At 31.7% G+C, this 14,948-nt stretch overlaps 1 protein-coding gene across 1 annotated transcript in view; it reads left to right on the forward strand.

Annotated features, from left to right (window-relative positions):
- Nucleotides 1-7,860: 7,860 nt before the first annotated feature.
- The window catches only part of LOC123694845 (lachesin-like), a 54,167-nt gene continuing 47,079 nt past the window's right edge, over nt 7,861-14,948 (forward strand). The window contains exon 1 of the mRNA XM_045640445.1: nt 7,861-8,239. Within this exon, the coding sequence (XP_045496401.1) occupies nt 8,074-8,239 (166 nt within the window). The 5' untranslated portion in view covers nt 7,861-8,073. The remainder of the gene's footprint in view (nt 8,240-14,948) is intronic.

Genomic DNA, 14,948 nt, shown 5'->3' on the forward strand with positions numbered 1-14,948 from the left:
CCCTTATCTTTTATTTCATTATTTGTCATCCTATTATAAACATAACATGATTTAGTTCAAGCCTCAAGGTTTGTATAATTAATTATTAATTAATATTTTAATAATTTTCTTATATTTTTCATTACAGACGCTATATTAATTAACATCTCTGATTCAAGAAAAAAGAAAAAAATAATAATCATTACATAATCTCATTTAATAGGATTTTTATTTGTCTTAGATATCTAATAATATTGCTATTTTCCACTATTTTCCAATTTCATACCTAAAAAAAGACAAACTCGTATCTGATTCCAACAACCTTACAAGGTTTAATAACCTATGGACTATGGTTTCTTGTGGTTTTAGTTCTACTCAACGCAACATAGAGGGCATGAAACAAAATTTTAATTAATTTCTCCCTCATGAGTCATGATCTGGAATTGATGGAATAGGTAGGTACCTAAATAAATAATATTTATAAATGGTTTCTTGAAATATTATTTTAAAGAGGAGTATTTACACGGAAGCATCATTTTAAATTATAATAGGCTTCCTAATTTGGCAGGACGATTATGAAAATACAATTGTAAAATTTGTTAGGTAGGTAGGTATGTAATAAGTGCAAAAAAGATGAATTTTAATAAGAAGTCAATTAAAAGGGGTTCGATTTCTAAGTTTCCTCACATAGTTTCAAAGATCGTAAAAATCGTATCGTAAAATCGTAAAAATTGTTTATCGTAAAAAGTATCTTCAATACAATAGAAGATACTTTTTACGATAAAACATGAATTAGATGCTTACCGGCTACCGTAGGGTATGTCAAACTATGAATGCAGAGATAGCTCTGAAGACACAATATTGAAAACAAATCTACCTACATTAAAATCAATTTTAAGGAGCTGATAAATTCATTTTTTAATACTAGCTTTCCACCCGCGGCATCGCCCGGGCAGCCAAAAAAAACCCGCATAGTTCCCGTTCCCGTGGGATTTCCGGGATGAAACCTATGTCCGGAATGGGAACCTATTCCGGGATATGTCCTTTCTCGGGTACTTATCAAAATATCTCTATGCCAAACATGCAAATTGGTTCTGTAGTTGGCCGTAGATAAGCAAAAAGGATCCAACCCACAACATGACCGAAAATGAGTTAAATATACCAAACTGCTCGTCTAGGTCTATATTTTCGATTAGCAAAAACAATCCAAGTAAAATATGAATATTTTGACGTTAAATTGACACTGGGTACCAACCCACATGTATGGAGAAGCCATATTTTAGTTTCGTAAAAACGATCCATTCTTCTTGGATCATATTGTAAAACGCTCAGTCTAAGAAACTAACACAAAACTAAAATGTTTAAAAAAATCCAAAGCATGTGGATCCTTTTAGATATTTAATTTTTATGATATTATGATGCAATAGATAAATCACTAAAAAGATTCAGAAAGCATGGATCTCTTTTGTTAAACTGAATTTTGTAGAAATGTATACTGGTTTAATAACAAAAACGATTCAGAACATTTGGATAGACTGAATATTATGTATTTAAAGCTTGAGGCGTTAGGCATGCATTAAGTTCACACTCCAAGTATCTTGATCGGGTCACACATCTTTGCCTTTTTTATACCGATTTTTCTAAAATAGAAGCACTTTGAAAATACCTGAAAAAATTTACGAAGCTGACGAATATGTCGAAGTAACAAAAAAAAAATTACTCGCACAACTATCGATCACGCGCTCATGTGATCTTTATTACCTTCATTCAAGAATTGCCTATAGAAGACTGTAAGGTTTGTTGGGGATATAAATTATTAAGACTGAAATCGATTGTATGCGCACCTCCATCGACTAAACAGTTTAGTCATGTTGAATTCAAGAGGAGAATACAGCTCGACAGATCAGTTTAGTCGATGCAAAAGTTGTATGTATGGGCGGGCTCGAAAGGTAAATCTTCGGAGGTATCTGATAATGATTTTCAATGACTATGGCCAAATTTTAAAGAAAAGCCCAATTAGACGATTTGGAGTCAATCTTTGACTATTTATCTAAATACTGCCTGGATTTCTATAAATCAATCCAAGGGGGCAATCCAAGACTTCATGACGATGTAGATATGGCGATGAACCGGACTTCGCACACGAAGAAGAATAGTAAATCGGATAGAATTAATATGTTTTATATAAATAATGAAAAAAAAATTGAAAGTTAGTTGTTTTATTTATGAAATTAAAAAAAAATAAGGATCTTAGTAGCAATTAGCTACTTTGAATCGTTTTTGCGAAATGAAAATTCACTTATCATAATTGAAAATAGGTTTTATCAAAAAGGATCCTAACACACATTTAGCTGAATATTTCAAGAAATAAAACTAAATTCAATAAAATTTGTTAGTAAGAATAAAATATACATTGACACACACACTTTTCCTTAAGAAGCAAACACAGGTTAAACTTCAAACTTCAATAACTCAAAAGTAACATTTTGTGGGTTGGATCCTTTTTGGTTATCTACGGCCAGTTAAGGCGTGATTGAGCAACAGACAGACAGACAGAGTTACTTTCGCATTTATAATATTACTGTGGATAATCGTGTAAAAATTTTCCGAGGACAGTGAAAGTCCCGGAAGTTCTGCAGTTTTTTCTTTTATTTTTAAATGAATGATTAAGAAATTTTAAATGTTGTATTTACAATACGATGTTAGTTTGCTATCAAAGGTAGCTGATGGGTAATTAGGTACCTACATTAGGTAACCTAGAGAGCTTTTTTACTAGTTTTCCGCCATGTTTGAGACCTTTTGACCTTTGGTATACCAAATTTGGAGTAGGTAAATCCATGCCGTACAGTTTATCTCGGACATTCATACTTATAGACAAACAGACACAAATTGTAACAAATATTATATATTTTTTGGCTTCAGTATCTATTGTAGATCACGCCCCAAGTAGGTATTCATAAAAAATACCTATTCAATACCTAACTTAAATTCTTATGATTTTATTAGATTCAGCGATCTCGCAATGCCCCACCGAATTCCATAAAAGGTTATTCTAAATAGTTATGAAGTTATATATCATACAAAATAATAAATACATTACATTTTTAAATATCTAAAATAACGCATGGATTAACCTATAAACCTTGACGAGTATCGCACACAAATTAGGTATCTAGTGCCTAATTAGATACTTAAGTTTTTCATAATACTTACATAATATGATACCTTTAAAACGGTTTCAGTCCATTGAAATGTTACGGTTTTTAGGCCTATCTTCAATAAATGGTTGGTTTTAGCTTCAGAGTTCAGACCCCCCTGGTCTGAACCCCTGGACCCCCCTGGGACCAGTAAAAAAATAAACTTAAATATTATGTCCTCTGAAAAACGCAAGCCCAAATGTAATTATTGTTCAATGAACTATTTATAAATGCCAGTAATGTTTTTAAAGATGAGCACGACGTGTTATTTTCTATTTTAAACTATTATATATATTTGGTGTTCTGTTTCTGATTTGAAAAAAGGGTCACATACAAGAAAATATTTCAGCATAATTTTATGTATGGTTTGAAACGTTTGTATCTGAATAGAATGAATAGATAAACAACTGTATTTTGTAAGAGGATACTTGTGAATTACTTACATTGAAATAATGCTAAAGCACGTACCTAGGTATATGCCCGGTCAAAGGTACCTACTACCACAGCATTTAGGTAGGTAAGCATAACACATCACAACATCTTCGCTGACTTTTATCCATTCGGTATTAATTACTTTAAATTATATATTTAACTAGCAGTCCGCCCCGGCTTCGCCCGTGGTACATATTTACGTTTTCTCTACATAAGAACCATCCTCGTACTTCAAGGAATATAATAAAAAAAGAATTAACGAAATCGGTTCAGCCGTTCTCAAGTTATGCGCTTACCAACACATTTTGGGATTCATTTTTATTTTTTATATTATAAGATATTGGAATTACAATTATTCTCTCTTGACCATTTCTATGACAAATAAACAATTTTGAACTTACAACAAGTAAATGAGTCCTACCTAGAGTCCTAGACTATCTATTTACAAATCTTTTGACAACTTCAGTATCAGGAAAAAACGTAGATAAGTAACTCGATAGGTACAATCACGGTACAATAATTACAATATACCTATACAGATACTCTACGATAATAATACCAAATAATTATCTACTAGGTATCTAATCTATAGACTAATCTGTAGACTACACCTAGTAGATAATTATTTTATAGTCTCTCCTATATGATGTGACTACCATTACTAATTTAACTATTGAACATAATGACAATATAAGTACATGTTTAATGTTAATTAAACAAATCTTATCACACTTTAATTAAAGAAACAAATGTTTATACAAAGAAACTTCACTCCAGATACATTTTTACATTCACATATAAAATATTAACTAATTTTATATGTCAAAGATGTATTTTTGTAAGTTTGTATGTAACCGACTTTTTTGTAGACTCTATTAGTATTTTGAACGGACAGATTAAATTCAAACATTGTACACTTATCAACGAACGGTGACATTAATTACAATGAATTCATAAGTACATACGATATCTTATGAAAGCTTGTTTTTAACAGAGGAAGACGAGAGTTCACTCAAACTAAAAAAATATAAAATATTATACAGGGTGTCTCAAAAGAAAGTTTATATTTTGTGGATGAATAAAAAAAAATTAAGCGGTGTATTGAAAAAATGTTTATTAATTATTAAAGTGCATAATATGGGAATTTATTTCTTAAAAATAATATCGTCCAAATGCAGTCCATTGCGTTCACGGCACTCATTTAATCGAACACTAAAATTATTTATGACAGCTCGGCAAGTAGACACAGTGATGGCTGCCATTTCGTGTCGGATTCTTTTAAATGCTCTAGAGAAGTTGGTTTGTTGGCATACACTTTAGATTTAAGATACCCCCACAAGAAATTATCAAGAATAGAAATTAGCGAGGAATTATTGGCCCTTACTTTTTCGAAGCCGAAAGGGGGCGTGCAGTTACAGTAAATTCAGAGCGATGGTAGACGAGTTTTTAGTGCCTGCACTGCAAAACTTTCCTGGCTATAACCAGAGAACATGGTTGCAGCAAAACGGAGCTACATCACACACATCCAATATGTCTTTACCTCGAATTCATGAAAATTTTCCGCGAAAATTGATCTCTAGGAGAGGTGATATAAATTGGCCTCCACGCAGCCCTGATTTAACTCCTTGTTTGACTTTTTCTTGTGGGGTATCTTAAATCTAAAGTGTATGCCAAAAAACAACTTCTCTAGTGCATTTAAAAGAAAATATCCGACACGAAATGGCAGCCATCACTGTGTCTACTTGCCGAGCTGTCATAAATAATTTTAGTGTTCGATTAAATGAGTGCCGTGAACGCAATGGACTGCATTTGGACGATATTATTTTTAAGAAATAAATTCCCATATTATGCACTTTAATAATTAATAAACATTTTTTCAATACACCGCTTACTTTTTTTTTATTCATCCACAAAATATAAACTTTCTTTTGAGACATCCTGTATAACTATTAACTACCTAGATATCGTCTTTATCTCCAACGACTTTAATATCTCAATGTCAAATCTTTCTGAAAGGAATGATTACTTATTTTTTACTCCAAAAGAGCTATACTAACATTTACCCCTATAAAACTATTACATATTTAAATAGTCACCATTTTTACAGACAAATGTTTTTTTTATAGTTAGGTAGGTAGGTACAGCATGTTTGCAATAAGCTAATGACAAATGTAACAAAGTTTACTGAAAAAATATCCAGAAGTTGGTAAATTTAGCAAGTCCCTGAAAGCACAACAACATAATATAATAAAAATAATCGAATTTATTATAATATTTATTTGCAAGAATGGTGTAAAATATCTGGGAAATGGGTAGGTAATTTCTTAAACTGTTACAAGGTATCGATGCAATATTCTTAAATGTAAATATGTATGAATTTCTTATTTCTTTCGGAGTTTCTAAATGATTGAATACATCGGACTCTACTTATGGAAGTTGTCTCTCTGAAATATTTTTTATTTCTTTCTTTCTCAGTTCTCTATATGGAGAGGCATTTTACATTCATTTAGGTACCTGATTTTTTTTATCGGTAGTGGAAACCAGTGCTGATGCTATTAAAATTACTATTTACTTATTCTTTAATATAAATTTAATATTTATTATTTAGGTTACTGTGTATATATTCTAGGAGGTAGCAACGTTGACAAGTGAGCATTTTAGTATAGTTGGTTCTTTGATATGCTGTTCCTCTTGCTATTTCGGTTACAGTCCGGGCTGTCTGGCTGGCCGCAGTGGTTGCGTTTAATAGTGCGCATCTTATCTGCACAGGAAAATATCCTTAATTTAAAGTCATTTTTTAACGCGTAATTTTTAATCGTTTGCCTTTAGATAGATCCATTAGACATACATTTTTTATTGCAAGACGTTTTTTTCGTTGATAAATAGGTGCCAGACGCAATTTTTATTTCAAAATAATTAAAATATCATCGAAATAAGTGAAATTCCATCAACATGAGTCCCAGTGAAGGATAAGTAATCACTACGTTACTTATACTATATATAATATTCATTTTACTATTTACAGTTTTATTGCAACAATCTACCATATCGCCTCCTTTTTCCCAACGAACCTCAAATAGGACGTTAATGTAAACTTGATAAAAACCAAATATCATCAAGAAATTAAAGACTTTTTAACGGATTTTAAACGCGATTTATTCATTGTATTATTTTCCCAAGTCTTTAATTTCAAAATGTATAATACTCGCGTAAAATCAAGCACTAGAAAATACAAATATCATCAAATTCATATTTATACCCAAAAGTGTAATAAATATGAAACCATCTATTAAAAATATTAGTTTTCTAATTATTCAATATAAGTATTAAAAAAGGATAATATAATATAAATAATAAAGTTATTACTTACCTTTTAAGCGGACTCATGTCGATGTAATTTCACTTATTTCGATGACATTTTAGTTATTTTGAAATAAAAATTGCGTATGGCACCTATTTTACAACGAAAGAAACGTCTTGCAATAAAAAAATTATGTCTGATGGATCTATCTAAAGGCAAACGATTAAAAATTACGCGTTAAAAAATGACTTTAAATTAAGGATATTTTCCTGTGCAGATAAGATGCGCACTAATAAACGCAACCACTGCGGCCAGCCAGACAGCCCGGACTCTAACCGAAATAGCAAGAGAAACAGTATATCAAAAACCCAACTATACTAAAATGACTTTTTTTTTAACGTTGCTAGCTCCCGTACTAATATTTCTACAGTAACATGTTCAATATATTCGAATTTATCAAAAACTTTGTAAACCCTTAAATTAAATAGGTCTGTTTCCGATTTTCCCTATCCTACTCGATATAAAAATAAAATTTCCAAAAAGAAATCATATTGTTATCATATTAAAACTTATCAATTCAAATAATGTAATATAGAGCAACAAGATGGTCAATGTTAGAATACGTATTTGCAATGAAGACGGCTATTAAGTCGTTCGTTGTAATGGGATTCCGGCAATCTTAACAGCAAAACGATTTAAAAGTATTTATGTAATGGCAATAACTTATCAAATGGCTAATTACGGCCGCGAAACCACCTGTCCGCTATCATCACTGTACATAGGCCTCCGCATATACTTCCGCGCGTCTTAAGCGCGGGCCCTCCCCCGCGGCGCTATTGGCTGCGGGGCCGCGGTGCGCGCGCAGAGGCCCTCCTCGCAGCCGGGTGTGAGACGACGGGACTCCGTGGGAGCCGGTCGTGGCCGCAATGTGGACTCGCGGACAGTGCCGCCGCGACCACGCCGTCACGTTCTCGTCACTCACCCTGCGCCCCGGTGTCTATTCCGTGCGAACTAAACTCTACGACACTCGATAACAATTCCAAACTTTACCAACTTTACTTATACGAGCTTAAAAGTTTTAAAGCACGATAGCCATTTATATTTAGATGCTTAGTGATCATTATTATTTGTAGTTAGATTTAGATTAATATTTGGTGATGTGCGATGGCTAAGCGGCGGGCCCTAAAGCATTGGTCAGGTTGGCAGTGTGCGCGGCGGTTGTTACCGATATGCGCCTGGGCATGCGCCGTGCTTGTTCCACTTGTTTCTAACGTAAATGCTGATGTTGACACTTCTACTGGTCATGGAGATAATACGCTTACCAACTCAGGTAAGTTTTAATAGACAGTCCGAATCACACAATTTTTACAGTCTGAGACCACCCGGGACAGGTTTTCCTTACATTAATATCTACAATAAAGTAAAAAAAAGAAGATAAATAGACCTAACGAACATTAAAATGTTTTTCAACACCATGGATTTGTTTTTTCTAAACCCTTTCTCATGTTACTGCTCATTTTAGTGCTTAATTATATTTAACATAGTTGTTAAGGTTAAAAAACGCAATGTAGAGATGCGATCTCTACATTTTTTCTTCTAACATTTTTATTAGCTTTGAAATAGATAATTAAACTTCTTAAAGTCTTAGATGATCTAATAGGTATAGGTATCTACATAATACAAGAAAACAACAAATAAATAATACATAATAAGAGATATATACATGATAAAAATATTAATTTATCATTGATCATTAGTAATATTTAGTGAACGTTTTTGGTTAAGAATAAAAAAAATCTCAGCTTTAAACCTAGTTTTAAACAACAAATACCATCTCGAAAATTATAATAGAAGTTTTTAATTCTAAAAACAAACCTATTTAAAATTTTATTAATCGTTGTCCCAATTTTCTTAAGAATATTTTTCTGCATTCTCACATACCTTACCATACCTAGGCGAAATTTTATAAAATTTCAATATAATTCTCGGCGTTAGATCTATCGGCGTTAGTTTATTTATGGGTTATTTTTATGTAACTTTCTTAAGACAGTTGTTTAAAATTATAATCAAATAACATTTGAGAATGAAAAATAATTTGTTAGATACGTCGAGTTAGGTGGAGGTTAAGATTTATGATTTCTATAATATTTACTATGTTTTGAAAATATTTTTATCGTTTGTAGCAACTTACATAATGAAACTGAAAGAAACAAACAATTACTTGATTAATAACGATTTTCTTCTAAGAAGCAATCAATTATATTTAAGATTATTTCATTAAAAATCCCGGCTCTTCACCATGCATTAGTGAACATGGTGTACAGTACAAAAAAAAAATGTTACTTACTCTCCTACATAAAATAGTCCCGAACTAACATACATAAAACTTAATATTAAATAATGATTAAAAAGTAGAGTAATTTTTATACAGTTCAATTTCTTTAATTTTTACTTTTTACGTGTCTTTTTGTTGACAAGCATTACCAAAAAGACCTGGTTATCCAGAACAGTTGTATCTAATTGCTACTATGATGAGGTATGAGATGCGCTGATCATGATGATGGTTTCTTTCATGCGCTAGTAGTTCACCCCGGCTTCACCCGAGAATAAGTTAATCGAAATGGTGTCGTAAATAAGTAATTTAATTTTTGTCTCGTTATATTTTACGTGTAGGATCCGTCAATGATTGTTTATCTATAGATTTAAAAACGAGACCTTGAAATCTCTTGAATATTGAAGACTCATGTGGCATTTTCGGATTAAAATTAAAATATTTCTAAATTAGACATTAAAATGTGATAATCAAAGATGGTTTTGTAAGGTGTTCCTTATAAATTAAATGTAGTTGTAGATTGGGTGAAATTATTCATTTATAATCGAAAGATAAATGCCGTCGCTGTATTTAAAAAATACAATTTTCATTACATAAGGCTTTGTCTTTTGTTCTTATTATATTTTTTATCCATCTTTAGATGTAGGATTTTCGCTATGAAAACAATTAAAAGAAAATTTAAAGTGTAGTTCTAAAACGTTGATTTATAAAATACAAAATGCAATAGGTATTCCCATTTAAACCTTTACATTAAGGTACTTAGTTTCCGTGTAGAATTTTATGAATAGAATAAAAAATAAAGATACTTTAGGTACTTATTTAACAAAACTTCCACCTATACATTTTCTTTTATGAAGCAGTTGGATTATAAGATGGTTTTAATGATGTTGTTTGGTTTACATTGAGATAATAATGTACTTGTAAATTACACAATAGAAATAGATAATTATTATTGGAAGGATAATTAAATGTTAAGTTATCATAGCTATCAACTCTAAGTTATCTTGTAATGCTATATTTTATAAGTAAAGAGGTTTCTAGTTGCTTATTTTTTATTTGTTTGCAATGAGGCTGCAAAGATAGTTACTTGACAGATTTTAATGATTTTTTCACTAATAGAAAGCTACATCGTTATGAAGTAACAAGGGCTATATTTTATTTTATGTAATATAAATAACTATCGGCTGACGGCTGACCCCCTTTCTGACTGTGTCCTTTTTTTGTTGTATGTTTTTTTTCTTTATTTTGGCAGTTATTTAATGTTCGGTAATCTAGCAAACCAAGAATTATGTCATTCTTATAATATATTCAGTAGGTACAATACAGATAATTATTTTATGACTGTTACAATAATTTATTTATAATAAGTGTAAGATATAAATCGGCATTATTTTCGGCTTTACAATTTAAATCGAATTAATGAGTCGCTTACCATGTTGAGCGGATTTAAAATGGTTCAAGCAATAATTATGGTAAGGGCGGTATATGCGTTAGTGCAGTATTATATTAGTGATGCAGACATAGTCATGCCAGTAATTTGCTAGTCATAAATTACACGTTTAACTGAATTACGCGCGTTGAAAGCATTCCACTATTGCCGAATGTGAACCATTTTCATTTCCCTGAAACTCTCGCGCGTCCACTGATATGTAGGTATTCGGCGCACTTTACAAATGAGCTTTGAATCAATGAAATTTAATTAACGTCACGGTAAGCTCTATTGTATGTGTAAGGCCGATTATGAAGAAATTTATTTCCCATATGAGACATTTTTGTTCTACGTTCGTTATGATTTATTGAAACTTTTAAGTTTATTTGAGACGTAAGTAGGTAAGCATTTCTTTGGAAAATCGTCGTAAAAGAATCAACTAAATTGTATGCTGAAATAAATACAAAGTGATTTTAACAATGTTAAGTTAGGAAATTACTTACTTAATAACTTACTTATGAAAATGTACCGGCTTTAGGCAATCCTACATAACTAAAACACTAATAGGTACTAAAAAAATTCAATAATTTTTTTATTTATATAGATTGATGGAGCTTTGTGCCGATTCTACGCGAGTGAAGTCATGTGTCGAATGCTTGTATTGTTTAAGTCCAATTTAAACTACAATATGTATAAATTAATAATTGTGGCAGGAATAACATGCACCTTTCAACAATACCCATTACTTAAAAAGTCCCAAATTGGAAGCGTTAGTAAGTTTAACTCTTTGTCGTCCGGAACTTGCTATAACTATGTAACGAATTAATCAAGATTTCACCTCGCACCCAATGTGAACTATGATTTCTAGCCGAGAACAATGGGTTCGAGGCGTAGCTGAATCTAACTTGTAGAACTTGAATCACGGCGCTGCTACATTTATAGAGACCTTTTGTTACGGAGCCAAGTAATGAAAGCTTTGATAATAATTTAGGAATAGCAGAAGTGTCGCCGTTTAATAGTGAAAACAGGGTCCGTGAATTCCAGTGAGAGGCGGGCTCTATCGTCGGATGACAACTGGGCGCCCACAGCAAACTTAAATAATTATCATCATTGTGCGCGGGAACGACAAACGATTTAATTGTTCATTTACATTTGCAACCATGATGCTAGTTCTGAACTATTTTACTTGGCACTTATTTCACACCATCCATCCACGCAGGGGCTGTGCCGTCCACGGTTAATGGTCTGAAAAATTAATTGTTATAATCATGTTACGGGAACGTTCAGAATGCATGCTTTTCAAATAAAAGTATAATGATAGTTATGTTTTTGGTTTATTACAAAAATACATTAAAACCAAGACTAAACTCAAAATAATTTTATTGAATTCTAATTCGTTGTTTATCTATGTTTGATATGCTCTAGTATTAAATTCATTTATATTTATAATTCTTTTATCTGCAGCATAGTATCACGGTGAAAATAAAGCCATTCGATGTGAAAATAACATGTAAACAATAGATATCAGGTATGCAACACGCAACGTGAATTTTCTTATTATTCTGTCTGATTTTATTCGAAAGGGCGCGGTGATATTACATAATGAAATTACGAGAGACATTCGCGGAGTCCTCCTATGGTATTAATTTGTATCAAGAATTTGCAGAGATTTAGCTTGGACCGGGACGGATTGTTCATAGCAGCCGGCGAGCTTTAACACTTATTAAGGGGGTGCATCCCCGCGACAGATGTAGGGGAGGTCTCGCCATTTGCGTAATGTCAGGAATGGTTACACTCGATTTAATAAAACTCAGACAACATTACGTTCTGAAGAATTTAAGAGCAATTTGTTTTAGAGACATAGCGAGAAACAAAAACCGTAAGCCGAAACGTGCTTAAAATACATCGCATCGGCTTGGATTCCTTATCGATGGCAATTGAGATAGGTACTTATGGCTTTTCGAGTGGCTCAGCTTCGTTTAATTTGTTGTTTCAACACGGAATTTTTATTAACGTCACCCCTCGCTTTATATTTTTAGAACGATTTTCGTACAATTCACGGAAGCTTTATTTAAGTGTAATAATAATTAAAAATGCATGCATAATAATTTTTTTTATAACAATTTTTAAATGAAGAATAAAATTATCAAAGTATTAAAGTATGTCACATGTATTCGAGATAGTTGCATTTATGCGTATTGGATTAAATGTAAACGAGTCACGAGAATTATAGACAATATTACATATTATTATGTTTTCTTATGTTCACTTATTATAAGGTTTCATTAGTTTTAGCGATAGGGGAACATGACGTATCCCTTTACTTTTAGCGTTGCCTAGATGATAAAAATTTACGATACTGCGAAAGTATTTCGACGACAAGGCGGCGGACGATATGCTCACCTCCTCTTATTTTCCGCAAAATGTGTCATAGACGATTTAATTTTGTTCTAAATTGATGAATTATAGAACATTGAGATAAATATCATTGCTAAAATGTAGTCTTATAATTCCATACGTAAACAATGGCGTCAAAACGCATGCAACATCAAAGCGCTAACACAATGTGTACTACATTCAAGTACTGAAAGGCATATCTGCGTGGAATTATATCGTAACATACATTTTACTTGCAAATATAATCACATTTTGTCCAAGCCTCTGTATTAGCTTTGTGACGGGGCTCAGAAATTAATAGCAACAGAGCGTGTGTCGATCGGAAACACAGGGGGATCCACTCAGCAGATGCTTATCTACACGCTCCATGCCGATTCTGTCTCGTAGTGTGGGATTGTAGGATACATTTTATGCCATACTTATGGAATTATCTCGACGTGACGATAAATAGCTCATTAATCTTCTTATTTCCTTTGTGTACATTTAATGGTGAGGCTTAATTTAAAATATTTTTTTCTTCAAAGATTATTTAAATTAGGTAGGAGTATAATGTATGAATTAAATACATATAAACAATCCTAGAGCGAAGATTTATCTTACTCGTAATAATAAGTATTTTGTCTTCAAAAATATAATGATTTTGTTCTCGGCTTAGCATATTTAATTCCTTATAAAAACAAACATTTGGCATATTAGATAGATAACACAATAGTTTTTTTTTTAATATATGCATATACGTCTTTATTTTCGTTAGTAGAAGAAAGTATGCATAACATTTTCATTCTATATTTATAATCTTCTTAATATATATAAATCTCGTGTCACAATGTTTGTCTTCAATGGACTCCTAAACCACATAACCGATTATAATGAAATTCGCACACCATGTGCAGTTCGATCCAACTTGAGAGATAGGATAGTTTAAATTTCAAATCATTTAAGAGAAAGCGGGCGAAGCCGCGGACGGTAAGCTAGTTATAATATAATAATATAACTAAATTGAACATTATAACACAATAACACACGTAAAGTTAGGGAGACACATAGTAACATGTGGCTTAAATATTAGATGTTTAATATAATTAATGATCGATTTTACCCTGTCAACCATAGAGAATGGCTCGTGGCACCCCCGCAAATTTTTACCGACTTAAAATGAGAGACCCTAGGGACCATCGTGCCTTTTAATTTGCAAGCATTAGGGGTGCGCTACCGTTACGAACACTGTTCTTATGAAAATATATATGTTGTGCTAGCGAAAATAGAAGTTTGTATTTCGATATGATCTATTGTTTTTTTATGACATGTTATTACTAAATATAACATATATTTGAAACAGTCTAATAAATTTAAATGTTTACAATATTTTTTATTGTTTTATTTCTATTAGCAGATTTTATAATTTAAACCTTAACAAAATCTAAACCTAAATTAAGATCTTTCATTCAACATCTATTATTGATCTATAAAATTTGGAAAAGCATATGTTAATTAGTTAGTATATAGTATATACTTATATAATTTACTCTTTAGATTTGTTTTATTATGAGTTAGATAAAAACAAACAGCGCAATAAGAACACATGGTAAGAAATTCAAGGAATTTAAAGTAACTAATTAATTATTTAAGTTTCTTTGTATTCAAATTAATTTATAGTGATTAGAAAAATATGTAGATTATAAGAATAGTATTATAAAGAAGTAACATTAGAAATAAAATGACAACACATAATTTCGACAAAACTACAACAATATTCTTCACAATCATATTGATTATTGTGATGATTTTGATGATGTATTGACATACATAGTACATACATAGGTACATAATGCAATCGCAAATCTTTGTAGCCGGTATGGGGTACCTAAGTCGCAAATCTGA

The sequence above is a fragment of the Colias croceus genome, chromosome 1, assembly GCF_905220415.1.
Source record: "Colias croceus chromosome 1, ilColCroc2.1".
In the NCBI taxonomy this organism is placed as follows: domain Eukaryota; kingdom Metazoa; phylum Arthropoda; class Insecta; order Lepidoptera; family Pieridae; genus Colias; species Colias croceus.